A 15,111-nucleotide genomic window follows, 5' to 3' on the forward strand; every position below is an offset into this window, starting at 1 on the left:
CCCTGGAAGAAAACCCTCTGGATTTCCACAGAATGGCTTCAAAAGCCATGCCTTTAAATTCAATTGGGCTAGATTCTGATGCAAGAATGGTCCCTGAATCAGCAGAAGTTTCCAAAGGGGTACCGAATACCCAGGTCCAATGTCAAAGAAGAACCTCTGGACACCAGACTCTTCATGTCCAAGCTTGCGCCACAAGAATGACTGGACGATCTCCCTCTTGAGTCTCCAAGGACTCTGGGAATCATTGATATAGGAGGAACCAGGTAACCTCGCCTGAAGTCCCCTGGCATTGTGAACACATACACTGCCATTATCAGATCTCTTCTGGTCTTGCACTAAATTTTGTAACTTTCTGTTGTGACTCAACATCATCCGAGAGACTGAATCGTCTCCAAAGAAAACACCATCTGACGATCTAACTTCAGATGGGACCCCGTCCACTTCTTCAACATGTTCTCTTGAAAACACAGAGAATGGATCCTGTCATAAGGGAGAGTCTCAAAAGACGCTACCATGTTTCCTCATACATAGAAGGACCAACGGCCTCTTACAGGACAGAATTCTGTTCATCCCCTCTTGCAGAGACCCTATCTTGTCCTCTGGAAGAAAAATCTTCTGACACACCATGTGCATAATTCGCCCAGAAGAGGAGGATGAGGCTGATCTTCCCCGAAGAGATTGTCTCCTCCTCCAGAAAATCTAGATCTTACCGGATGACCTCTGCCAGACATGCCCCCCCAAAGGGCTGTCTGAAAAAAACCAACCTCGGAATCCTAGCTCTTGGCGTATTAACTCCACTAGCTTAAGGAAGGGATACTACAATCTCTCAGATTCCACATCCGCATTCCATATTTTAACCATAATGTTCTTCTGGTCGCTACAGTTGTAGCTGAAACTAGAGGAAGACTGGATGCTGAATTCTGGTCTGCCTCATACACATAACTCGCGTCTTCCTTCAGGCACATAGCCAAGAAAAACCGCTTACTCTCTCAACTCTGCAGAGTGAGGGAATATGAACTGTCCTATGATCCTACTAATGAGGAGTCACAGTCCTCTAACCATTCACCTTCTCCCTCAGAATTTGCTGATCTATGTCTCTTATTTTTAGGTAAATGTCTCGGGCTCTTCAGTCACCGGTTTAACAGATATAACCTGCCATTCTGAATACCTGGCCTTCTATCACTGCAGACCACCCAGGCTTCCCGCAGGGGGAAATACCTGATACGCTAGAGAAGATTGTCCTACTACCGAGGGTAAAGGACTTGTTCTCTTTATAGACATGTCTGAATTAATAAAGACTACCTCTTTCAGAGGCAGAAGGTAACACCTCAACTACCACTGGAACCTCCGATGGGTTAGATCATAGTTTGACCGGGGTACCAACCCCCTGTGTCAAAAACAGTACCCACTCAGGAGGATTGAAGCCTGAATGGAGCCGTTTTTACATTGCGCCCCAACTGACGCCGTAGCGCAATCAGTACAGAGCGCCCCTGGATCCTAATGTTCACCCGCTATTTAGCATTACATTTGGAACAGGGAAAATACGTGGCACATTTTGCTTTAATTGTCTCACATTTTTAGTAGAAAAATAACACTACCACAGAGTAAAATACAGGTACATATACAAAATATATTTACACAGAAAACACTACTAATCTATGAACCGGTCAAAAAGATAGTATTTCTGTCAATGAGAGAGCAATAATTTCTTATAAACATTATGCTCATCCCCCCAAAATGTGCTCAGAATCTTATACTTCCCTATCTACTTATAGAGAGTATTAAATATACTTAGCCAAGGACAGGCTGTAAGCAGCCTCAGACCTTCCAGAATGGCTGCAATCAGTATAGAGCATCCCTGGGTCCCAATGCTCACCAGCCAATTTAGCATTACATTTGGAACAGGGAAAAACACTTGGCATATGTTGCTCTAGTTGTCTCATTTTAAATAGAAAATAAAGCTACCACCCCGCCAAATACAAGCACATACACCATATATTTTACACAGAAAATACTAATTAATGTATGAACCAGTCAAAAGATAGTATTTTTGTTCATGAGAGAGCAATAATCCTTTAGAAACATTATGCTCATCCCCCAAAACTGTGCTCAGAATCTTATACTTCCCTATCTACTTATAGAGAGTATAAAATATACTTAGCAAGGAAAGGGTGTCAGCTGCAGCAAATTTTTCAGAATGGCTGCAATCAGCCCAGAGCACCTGAGTCTCAATGCTCACTAGCTAATTTAGTATTGCATTTGGAGCAAGCGAAATACTTTACTTAAGGGCCCTTTCCTTTATCTGTCATTTTACAAAGGAAGGCACACCAAACATACAGACTTAAATTTAGCTGTTAGAGAGCGAGAGACAGCATAAAACAGACATAAAAGTTATACTTATAAATTATTAAACCAAAAATAAAATAACTTGGCAAGTGGGAGAACTATAATATAATTTCCACTAGCCCACCTTGCAGTCAGCAATACAATAATATGTTTAAATAAATCAGATACTTAGCCAAACAGGGGAGAAGTCCAACAGCAGTGCCTGGTGCCTGCTCCCTCTGATGTGTGTCCTTTCCCGGACTTATATTTGGCGCCAAAAAGGCTGGGCTAATCCAACTTTCCATGGAGAGCAGGGGAGCTCTATATTATAGCTCCCCCCCCCCCCCCTCTGATAATGCTGTCTCTCTGAAGTGCTTTTTCTGGCCCATTAGCGGGGAGGAGAAGAAAACATATAGTATATGGCAGAGTAGTGGAGACCTCCTCCTCTGCGGCTATTTTTTTTTTTTTTTTTAAATGGCCGCCGGCATTCTTTTCATTCCGATAACCGGCCCTCCATGCAGCGCCGGTTATCGGTGAGGCCCCAAGAGTGACAGTGGTCCGGAGAGACCGCTAGTCACTCTGTATTAAAGCACCCTAATTTGCTCTGCCAGTGAGAGTCTCTGGCTCTCAGCTGACAGAGCAGTGCCTGCGCTGCTGTTCTGTGAGTGTGCTCTCTATCTAGCAGCAACTAAAACAGTGCCTCACTCCATCTTTTTGCATATGGCACCAAGAGTGTTTACCTAAGTCCCCCCTATGCTCTGAGAGCGGGTGACTTGGTACAATCCATCCAAATGGCAGGCGCCATTTACAGAGTAGCGGCGCTCTATGCCCACAGTGGCAGCGCCGATACTCTTAACTGTAAAGACCTGATGGTCTCTGTTGCAAGGAAGGGGCTCCGGTGTGACAGCAGTCCCTGAGATCGCTGGCAGCACCTGTCATGAAGCAGTGAGAGCCGTCCTGCTCACACTGAATTCTGTCGGCTGCAGCTATTTACAGCATAGGAGTCCCCTTCAGTTCTTGCACGTTTATTTAGCAAAATAAAAGAAAATGAAAATAAAGTAAAATCAGCAAGGTGTAGCTGCAGAGCAGCCACAGTAAGTCCAACTCCTTTGGGCACCTAAAAAAAAAACTGAGGAGGAAGAGGAAGAGGCGGGGGTATGTAGAGGGGAGGGGAGGGGTCTGTCAGCAATGCTAGAAATTAACTAGCTAGGTGCCAACTCCTATGCTCCCCTTCACACCCCATGGTAAGCAGTGTCCCCCAGACTGGATGAAAGAGAAAATGGGACAGAGACAAATATATATTGCACTTCTGCAACAATACCTGCCAATCTATGTATTATTGGACATGAATAAAATCTCATGTCTGTAAATAGATTCTCTCAAATGCATTGCATAGTGTAATTGGCGCACTGTATTGTCCTACGGAGTTTAAACACTTGTGTCAGACCAAATTCATGACTAAGGAATAGCTGTGTGTGGTAAAAGGCTAGATAGGATTCCCTTTTAGCTCCCATGCCACAAAAAAGAATATCATTAACAGGAGAGGATTCACAAGCCAAGTTAGTGGCATGACCCCCTCTGAAAAAAGTCCCGTAGCGCAGAAAAAAACTATTTTTAAATCTTGAAAAGATTGTATAGCCGGTGCAATGACTCCTATCGCGTAATAACTACACATCTAATCCTTTCTGCTTTGGTACCATCTTTAATGGTCAGTTATTGGTATATATGTCATAAAATCAGTAATATTGTGAATCTTGCTTTCTGCCACTGTATTTACCAAAATGAATGTGCACTGGGTGAGCTTTTTTATTTGTGCAAAATCTAAATTTGCCACTATCAAAGATTGAAAAGTATTTGGTTTATTAAAAGAAACAGTGACTAATAATTAAGTGAAACCGATATCTTAACATTAAAAGCAACATTGCACTGAAAACTACAAATCAGTCATGATTGCTGCCTTTGTCAACTGAGGCCTTACATTGACTCATTTCAGTAACATCTCATTAAATGTGATCAGACAAGACAAACCACTTATTTCTTATTTTTTACTTTGGAGGTTTCCTTTCTAGAGAGCTCTTTATCTTTCATCGTAACAAAGGCAGTATAAAATTTCATCAAATGCAACTTCCTAATTTGAAAGTTCCCAGGAGGACTTTTAGTACAGCAGACGGACTAGTTTTTCACATAATAGACGAAACCTGATCCCCTCCTGTGGTCTATTTCAGGACTGCCTGAAAGCCCATCTGTACATTGTTATCGGAGGGATAAAACATACAGGTGGATGTAAAACAACACAAATATCACTCAGTTGTAGGAAGTGAATTGTATATATATTATCTATCTGTATCTATATACTGGAGAGATATCTGATAAAGTGTGTATACATCAAGGCACTGTACTATCTATAAAAAGAAATTGCAACATTGCTTTCTCTGCCAAAGCAAATTAAATATAATCCTTACACATCAGAAGGACAGTGCCTCTAATAAACAAATGATCAAAAATGATAAAGTGAGGTAGATTTATAAATACTTGTGCAGAGGAAAACATAAAATAAGTACCAATTTTTCACAAATGTCCGACAATTTCTTGTTTAAAATAAAGATAAAGTTATATTGTTTCTTTAAAAAAAGAACTAGACTCCATGTAGCCCCCGAAGGTTATGCACATTTCTTCACCTCACCAGAGCGGCCGAGGAGAGACTTTTCTCAGAGCTGCGCTCACTATGATCTCTTGTAGCTACTTTCCACTTCTGCCTTAAAATTATCCAATCGACTTTAGCTCGTTACTATGCCGCCAGTACTGGGTGGCTTTGGGGCTAAATTAACCTCTGTTAAATTCCCACTAGACGTGCCCTCCTGTGTTGCAATGCCTATATTTTTTGTTTTCATGACTGTTTGCTTCTAAAGTTGCAGTGCTCCAGGCCATATAACTAGGTGTATAAAAGCTTAAATACTACAGCCAACTAGCAATAAAAGTGCCTTGAATTCAAGATTAGATGCAACACTAGTTTTAGTTGAAAGTTCTGCACCTTTTTCTACATGCTGAATTTATCACAATGTTACAGCCACATTTTAATTACCATTTAATGCTACTACAAGCAACATTTCATTACTATATCTATGTAATTTATATTCAATGTGATGCGGCCTTCCGCATACATAATCCTCCACCATGTCACTTAAAATTAATGACTGTTATGTGCAGGGATTAATCGCCTCCCAAAGATATTCCCTTGTATTGTCCTAGTTTAATAAACATCTCGATATTCTCTGCATGCAAGAAACCCATATGGTTAATGAGATGACCGGGTCTTGCCACTCATTTCACACTATATAATCAAGAAGAATATCCATAATGGATAGGACGACTGTATGTGAGGATATGTACTTAGAGCTGCTAAGGACACCTAAACCTATTGTTTTTCTTTTATTTTACATACCAGCAGCCTCCACAACAATTTATAAAGCAACAATTAAATTCCTCATGGAGATCCCTGGAGCTCAGTCAGTCTGGGCGATTTTATAATGGTTATTCATCCTTTACCCAATAGTATACTTGGTTCTTCTGTCCAAACCCACTCATCGTCCAGCCCTGTGGTATTTAGACAGCTGATGGATGTTTGAATGGACAGATGTATTTCAACGTGAATAATAAAGTATACTTCTTATACACCTCTGCTAGTAATGGTCTATTCAAGATTGATTTAATTGTTTAATTTCATTTTGCATACTAAGTGCATCAACCACTTGGGTGTAATCATCATCATCACTATTTATTTATATAGAGCCACTAATTCTGAAGCGCTGTACAGAGAACTCACTCACATCAGTCCCTGCCCCATTCAATTTCCTTTCTCTCCGGGCATTTCTAACCACCTGATATTAGATCAAGATTTCCCCACACTGCAGTGGACAATCCACCCTTTTTGGCCAACTCTGTTCCCTAACCCTGGCCATATTTCATCAGAGATGTTTAACACTGGCACTGAAGCACATGAGCTAGCTTTGAAACAACACTAACCTTCTCAAATGATAGTATTTGGATTCACTGCCTGACATCTAAAATCTTTTACAAACTGCTATTAGCAAGAAAAACAAAACAAAAATAAAGCTTATTTGAGCTTTGGAGCTAATCTGGCCATCTCCTGCCCCACATGGTACTAAAGTGATTGGGATCCGCCCCCTAGCAATAAAAACCTGGAACAGATAGAGCCTACATCCACTCTAGAGATACAGTTGAGCATTGTCCAGATATTTTCCTAGATGTACTTTTCAATCACCACCATAGATAACAAGCAAAGCGATTTAGGGAAATTTCCAACCCTGCATAGCTTAAAAAAAATTGCTGGACGGCTGCTTTTACAGTTAAAGGGATCCAAGATGTCATTCTAGCAGTGCAGAATAAAAAAAAAAGCAAAATATTTTAAAATCCAAAATCACCTACTTTCACTGATCATGATCAATAACTTGGCCAACCAATAAGAGTAAGTCCCTGTTTAGCTGGAAATTATAAAATTATTTACTGCAATCAAAAGAGGCAAATTTGTCAACCCCCCAAAATATTAAAGATTACTTGAATACAACATTTCTGGAAATAAACATGTCAATAGTGTGGTGCACCCACAAAGCTGTACTACTGGGCAGACGTGTTCGTTATTATCTAAATGGACTCCTCCCTCTATTACTCCAAGAAAAAAGCCAGACAAGCATTAGATATTAACTACAGGCCAATAGCGCTTGTCAATATGGATTTAAAAATTGTTTGTTTTTGGCCTCTAGATTTAATTTAATTCACTTCTTTCCAAACTTGTTAATTCAGACAAGTTTGGCTTGATCTCAGGTAAACAAACAATCACCAGACAATAATAGAATATTCAACAATTTTTCATAAACACATCAGCTTTAATATTATTGCATGACACTGGAATGTGTGTTGCACTATTGGACTTCCAATTTTATACATATTAAAAAACATCAAACTTTATTTCATTCTTGTTAAACCCCATTCAAACCTAGTTCTAATATATATAGTATATCCAGTAAAATATTTTAAAACAAAAGATAATGTAGGGTGAAAGTAAAGATTAAAAAATTACATTTAATCGATGCACATTAAAATAATAACCATTCAAATCTTATATTTTGCACCAGAATATTTTATGCTTATTTCTGGTTTCTTATGCTGCAGTAAATGACACTTGTTTCTGTTCAAAACCACTGTCAAAATGTAATTGCAGGTTACCTTCAGTGGTATGTATCTTACACCCCGTTCCGCCTCTCTAAGTGTAGAGAGCCGCAAGGTGGCAATAGGTCTCCGTCTGTGCCACCGTGCTGTCCCTACCAAATGTAAACAAGGCCTGATAAAAAAAGACTCTAATAAGAGGGCATCTGCAGAATAAAAGTAATGAACCATTACAAAGAGTATGAAGTTATTACACTCTACATCACACATACACATTTACTTACTGATCCACGAAGAAACAAGACAGGGACACCAGTCCCAAATTTTCCTCCTAAAGCTTCCACTGCTGATAATAACTGGAGGGCTTCTTGACCAAAATCTTGAAGACTATGTTTAGTAACTGAAAGGCTATGCATTGAGCTACAAAACATAAATTGAGAAGTGTGTTAAGGGATTATAGACAAGTGCAGTTCTAAATTATGTATCCAAAGTCAAAATAAAGAAGGGAAAAAAATTGCGGAGTTTGAGCAATTTTCTGAAAAGCTGTCCAAACCAGGACAACTTATTTAAATGGCCACAACATGATGATAAAATCTGGGATATATGGCAGTTGTGCCATTTTACTGCTTAATTTTTACAATTGTAAATCATTTTCCAATGTTTCTGTTTGCAACAGGATGTATCTTGTCTACCACTTATTTGTTCTTCTGGTTTGCCTTTTTGACTCTTTGCCTAAAAGTCCACAAGGATGTGAACAAGTTGGATATTCGACCATCTCTGGCTGTAAGAGTCTTTGAAAGAAGGTTGGCAAGTTTTTGGATTCTAACTAAAGAAATTGGGCCTGATTCAGAGATATGTACACCCGTTTGCGTAGCGTACCTTTGCAGCTTTCACACTGCACACACTCAAGACAACAAATGTACGCAACTGTGGACATTCAGATCTGCGAATGTTCCGACACTTACTACTACTCCTTGAGGCATGAAAGGTTCATTGTTTGAGCAATTGTGTAAGACTTCAGACTGCGATGTAATCGTAGATACTGCTGAAAGTTGTAAGTGCTGGTCAGGGGCAGGTGTAGCACATGATGATGACGAACACACAAACTAGCAAACCGCTTGTAATTAGAGGTTTGTGAATGATTCGCAGACGGTTGTTGAGACTTTAGTAGTCGCTTGCCCACAGATTAGGATTTGTTGTACGTGCTATAGCAAAGATAAAACATTTTTGTACAAGTGCAGGGAAGCTGTTCCTGCTGTATTAGCTAGGTTATTGAAGTTTAAATTATGTTTTATAGCAACTGTGTTAACATATAAAATCAGAGATTTTTGTACAAATTAACAAGTTGGACACAATTGTCCGAGGGGTGTGCTGTCAATTAGACGCATCTGTAACTCATTCAGACCTGGGCACATATTCAACTCTGATTACAGCGTACATACGCATACACTTGCGTACAACTTATTCTATAGCAAGTTATGCACTCTGAATCAGGCCTATTATGTCAACATTCTACCCTTGTATACAAGAGATACAGAGGTATTTATCAAAAAAACACATGCATTACTGATTGATGATACTATCTGGGCTTATCAAATGGGTGGTTGAGTCCCTTTATATCTCAATTATTCATAAGAAAATACAGTAGTTGAAGCTGTATCCTCTTTAAAGTGAGTTTACCTAACAGGTAGTTAGACAGTTGTGCAGGTGAGTGTTCCATGATCTCACACAGTTTCTGTTCAATTATAATTCCAACTCTAGGCCAGGTTACAGCTATCGATTTTGATTGTGTATTAAGCTACAGTCAGCTAAGTCAGTTTGTGTTTAATGATCACTTTTAAATCCAGACCAGAGTACAGCATTGGATTTGGCTTGTGTGCTAGGCTATGCAAACCTGTATCTCATATGGTGGGAAGAATTTGTAGACTTTACTAATCAATACAAAGTTTTCATTAATAAGATGTTATGCAACCAGCATTTAAACAACATTTTTATTTTGTTGAGGAAACTGCTAAATTCCTTATGAATATGAAAACTGTCTTATCTAGATAAACATATTTCAGAAATCTACCTCTACTAACAGGTCATTGAGTAATTTTTCCACCACACAAAATATATCAGATGGCGAATTTGTTTGGTTACATCGTATTTGTTTCATTTTGTATATATTTCATAAACAAGAAAATAAGCTAATGACAAGGCTTGTACCTAAGGGATACAGTTTAAATAGTGCAAAACAAGTCTGAAATAGAGCCCTTTGAACGGAGACTCTGCTAAAAGCTAAGTGGCGATATGATGTAATGAGAGCCAATGGAACATACCATAACCAATTGGATCAGGCTATTCTTACATATAGAGAGAAAACAAAGGATAGTTTTTGATACATTGAAATGTGGGTCTAATGCGCTAGGATGAGCTAGTGTATTTGGGATTGTAAAGTTATACTATATTCTGCAATGCAGCACAGGGGCATAATCCTTGCCGTCTGTAGCCTTAGCTATATCCTTAACATGATCTATAACTAGGCATCAGAACACCGCTTCACTTTTTATATCATTTCCATAAAACAATCAAGATAATCTGGGGAGATCATAATTTTCCTACCAGTATACGTGAAGTATCTCACTGACCAATGCGAGATATATCAGATTTTGTCAACACTGTCAGTATGTGGACATATTTTGGACTGAAAGTCAATGAGACTAATGTAATGGCAATTGAGTTACTGAAGCTTTGATAAATCAACTACTGTTTGTTTTTTTACTTTACATACACATAAACAGGGAAATTCTTATTACTATACAATGATTCTTCTTAGCCTATTAGAGAGCAGATGCATCTGGCTAATAGCTCTTCGTTGCTACATGTTATTGGAGGGGATGTGCGGCCACTATATATTATTAACACCTTAAAATGAACGACTCATCTATAGCCTATCAGAAGCATGTGTAGTCTGTGTACTGGCTGTTTGAATGGGGAAAGTACATGGATTCACTTAAAAATAAACAATAAGTTTAATCGGATTCTTCTTTGAGACTATCAGAATTTTGAGATAATCTAAATTACTCTAAAGAAACTAATTGCGCAACATTTAGGGTCTCTTCTATTTAAATAAAGTGTTCTGACATTTACCGTTTGTACTAATCTCACATGAAGGTAGTGCGTCTTGATTGTAGCATTTCCTAACATGTCATACCCAACAATGACAATAAACTATTCACCTACCCAGTAACTTGCCACCATCATACCCAGCATTTCTTGTCGTCTGCACATGTAGTTGGTGGGAATCTCTGTGCAACGTGTGGCTGGCAATAGGTAAGCACTCTGCACACATTAGAGGATATTTCCCTAACCTATATATCTAGGATAGCTATATGAGGATTCATCCTTTAAGTAATGTGTGCAAAAGGCAAACCTTTCGTCAAATACTAGCCATAGTATTTGCCGTTATAAAAAGTTTTCTGTGTTGTCCATGTTACAGATAAAGGGAAGGGCATATAACCTGAACGGCGGTGGTGTGATGTAGCAGTCCCCTGTCTCGTCTGATATCACTAGTAAAAGGCCAATGCATGGCTTGTCAGAAGTCAAATAATTTGAAATTTTTGGTGCCTTAAAAGAGTGACCTACAAGACATAGGGAACAAATTGGTGCATGTATTTCTAAAGCTATTTTTGGGATAAAAAAATATTCCCGATGGATCAATATGTGATAGGGCTGTTCTGGTCTCCTGGAAGTAGCAGCATCTGTTGCTGGCTATAGCAGTGTGCTGGGGGAAAAAATGTTGTGTGTATGTTCCTTGCAGGATAACCCCACCCTTTCAAGCACCTGTTATGGCCTATAAATTGATTTGAGCAGCTTCCACTTTTGTAAGTAGCAGCACTTACCTGGCTGTCTGCCTGAAAGATTCTCTTACATATCACTGACAAAATGAGCAGATTATAATATGGAAAAGTTCCAAGATTGGAAAAATGTTCATTCTACTTTTTAATTATCAAGAGCAGAGACTAGTATAACAGTAAAAAAAACAAAACAACAACTTATTTTATAAATCTTATCATATTTTTTTTATTTCCTTTGTTTTCTTTTTTTATAAGTTCTAGTTTACATAACATCTTATTTCTCCTTTTTACTACTATTTTGCGCTTGAGGAGGCAATTGAAATGACGCCATTAACCCCGATAAACTTCAATGCAACACAATTTTGATTGGTACACTTAAAGCTCAATTACATTCCAAAAGACTTTTTAATTCCTACTTTGTAATCCTTGCTTAAAGTAATCAAAGATAAGGTGGTGGCATGTTCCTTTCATTTGTGGCATCTGCTTTACTTAATTATTTGTTTGCCCTGTGATATTAGCTCCTATAACTAGCATTTGCACTCCTGCATTCGACACCAACCCATTACCACTGCACATGTCAAAAGCAACCACACTATCAGCCTGATTATCTACAATATTTTTACAGTTTTTGTGGTTGTAAAAGCCTGATTAAAGTGCATCTCATGTGATACAGAAACTGCATTTGCCATTCAGTACTGTGTGCCAAATACACTGGCATTATTCTGAATGTTTTTTTAGAAATTAAAAACTTGGCAATAATTACAATTAATTTAATTTCTTTGAGATATTCTATGGCAGCCATCGCCAATGGTTAACTCCCTAGTCAGCTGAATAGAGACCAGAAAAGAACTCTTGGTGTCTTTGAAACATCACCCAAGCTGTTTTTGAAGAATATAAAAGGTGGGAATATTGGGCTGCCATGACGTATCTCAGGAAAATTAAATTAACAGTAAGAATTTTCTCATGTCTACTTCAATATTCCATGGCGTCCATCATAAATGGGACTTACTGAAATAGCAGTATTAAAACAGAGTGGGAAAGCATAAACCAGACAAAGTAAATTGACTGCAAACAAGGAAAATCTTATTGAATAATGCCTGAAGATTTTTACTTCTAAACAGAGTCTCAGCAGAAGAGGTCACATACAACAGATGTTTGTTAAAAGGTATGAAGCTGTGCCATCCAGCTGCTTTGCATAGGTCATCTGCTGAAGCCTGATCCTTGTGTGCCCAAGAAGTTGCCATTGCCCTTGTAGAGTGTGGGATTAAGATTTCTGGCATCTCCCATCCATTCATCTTGTAACCCATGTAATGATATTCTTGATCCACCTTGATAAGTGTCTGGACGGAACATGCCCTTTCCGGGGACCTACGGGAAGGACAAAAAGCTGATCCGCTTTCCTGAACTCTTTTGTTCTTGAAAGATAAGCAATATCTCTTACAAGATCAATGAATGAAACCATTTCTCTTTTCCATTCTGAGGACAAAGAGACGATTTCCTGATTATTATTAAAAGAAACTAACTTTGGGAAAAAAAGTAGAATTGGCAACACTACTTAATCCAAGTGAACTTTAAGACCAGGCATGTAACTTGCCCAATCGACAGCAAAAGTGATTGCTACCAGAAAAAGTACTTTCAGTGTGAGCCACTTAAGGCTTACACTCCTGCAATTGTTCAAAGGTAACCATTGTTAAAGAATCCAGAACTATATTTAGATTAAGCTGCCAGAAAAAGCTTGATGTGATGTCCAATTTACTTCTTGAAAGAATAATAAGGTCATCGGATGCCAGTTTAAAGTCCAGCACAGACACTAACACTAAGCACAGACACTTGAACCTTTAGGGTAGTAAGAGCAAGGCCAATCCATCCTGAAGGAAATTAAGTACCTGAGGAATTGTAGCAGAAACAAGATTAACATATTTTGGCTTGCGTCACAGGATCAATATATTCCAATCCTGTAATAGAATTATGTTTTCTGGTTTGAATCAGCACCTCAACTACCTTATGAGAAAGACCCTTGTGCCTTAGCAATGACTGCTCAATCTTCACATTCTCAAAGAGAGGACCATGCAGGTTCGGCTGAAGAAATGGCCGCTGGTGTAAAAAAGATGGCATATGACAGGGCTGCCCCAGGAGCATTACCTGGGCTACTGCAAACTAAGGACTACGAGGCCACAGCAGAAGAATTACTATGACTTCAACTGCTTTCTTCCTCATCCTCTGTATGTTTCAAGCTATGAGCGTTAAAGGTGTGAAAACATACTTCAATTGAAAGCTCCATGTCATCATTAGGGTAAGTATACATTCTGCCTTAGTGGCCCTGTGACAGTAATAGAAGCAAAATACCTTAGTGTTTCAAGAGACATTCAAGTTTGTACCCTCTGCTGTCAATTCAGTGAACCCAGTGGTGGTAGTTTTCCAAACCTCTGTATACACTACTGGATTCTGTGGAGGCTAAAAATTGACAAGAATCATTGAGAAGTCTTCTTTCCCAGTTTAACTTTTTTGCTCCAGAAGATACAAAGAGGTCGCGTTGATGTGTGGAAGCCATAATGCTGAGTCTATATCTCCGGTCTTCCCTGAAGTGCTGTCGAGAACAGGGAAGGCTGGATTAGAGGATGCTAGAATCAAAGATCCACACTGCAGAAAAAATTACCTGCAGTGTATGACCTGAAAGCTTCATCACTGGTGTGCCAGTGCGGAGTTCACAGCTTGTGAACAGAAGTGGAAGGCAGGGTCTCCAAACCTTTCATTTATTACTGAAAGTAACAACTAGCGTCCCCAAGGAGCTACATGTTCCAGCTTGGAATCCTGGAGTTGCATTGCTGGGATCCACTGAATACCCTAACAACAGGTAAGCCTCCTAAAGAACAAACAGAAAAAACACCCTTAACTACACTAAGCTGCCCTACTCAGATACAGAAAAAAAAGACAATAAGAGAAGAAGGGTTCACATTATATACCTTCCATAGCAGTTCTTTTCATGTCTCTATTAAGGTGTTAACCATATGTGATAGCTGCCATGGAGTATTGAAGAGGAAATAGTGTTCTATATAACTCATATGACAGCAGTATACCAGAACAACACAAATGAGGTCCATCACCATATATAATCACTAGCACTTTTCACTATAAATTGCTTTTAGCATATGTCCGAAATAATATCAGCCCCCAAAAGTTCTTTCCTTAAACCTATATAAGAATGGGTGATTTCCAGACTGTAATAGCAATAATCAGATACATAGTATTATTCAGTAAAGGGTTTTAAACTGCATAAACTTTCCAGACATTACAGAAATGTTTAGTTGTCCGGGCATTTAACCTCTAGAGAGAGCATTTACCTGGTCTTGCAATTATCACAACATTTTTCAGTTCCCATGATACCAGAAGAGGCCTTGCGGAGTTGTTTGTCTTCAAAATGAGACAAGATGATCCTACACAAGGGAACATTGTGAGGTAAATAAAAAAGAACAAGAATTTACATGTTAAATTGAATGAACACAACAATAGGCTAAAATAATCTTCATTAATTTAACCCTGGGGGACACAATTATTTGGCTTTGTTTAATTCACAGACGATGATGTCATTCGTGCTGAGAAAATATACAGCTATACATTGTATATTTGAAATTATTACGTTTTTCAATTTGAGGTTGGGTAGTGTATCTAAACAACGTAATTCTACATCAGCCTATCAAAAACAATATTCTGATATGCTGTAGATAGCAGCAAACCACACTGTGCTACATTTCGTTGAATTGTC

General features: G+C 38.7%; 1 protein-coding gene across 2 annotated transcripts in view; it reads right to left on the bottom strand.

Annotated features, from left to right (window-relative positions):
- WRN (WRN RecQ like helicase) overlaps positions 1–15,111 on the bottom strand; it is a 163,136-nt gene that overhangs the window by 39,129 nt on the left and 108,896 nt on the right. For both annotated transcript variants that reach the window (XM_075204601.1, XM_075204600.1), the window contains exons 22-23: positions 14,690–14,782; positions 7,794–7,929 (exon numbers count right to left, since the gene is read on the bottom strand). In XM_075204601.1, the coding sequence (XP_075060702.1) occupies positions 7,794–7,929; positions 14,690–14,782 (229 nt within the window). The remainder of the gene's footprint in view (positions 1–7,793; positions 7,930–14,689; positions 14,783–15,111) is intronic.

This window comes from Mixophyes fleayi, chromosome 1 (assembly GCF_038048845.1).
Source record: "Mixophyes fleayi isolate aMixFle1 chromosome 1, aMixFle1.hap1, whole genome shotgun sequence".
In the NCBI taxonomy this organism is placed as follows: domain Eukaryota; kingdom Metazoa; phylum Chordata; class Amphibia; order Anura; family Limnodynastidae; genus Mixophyes; species Mixophyes fleayi.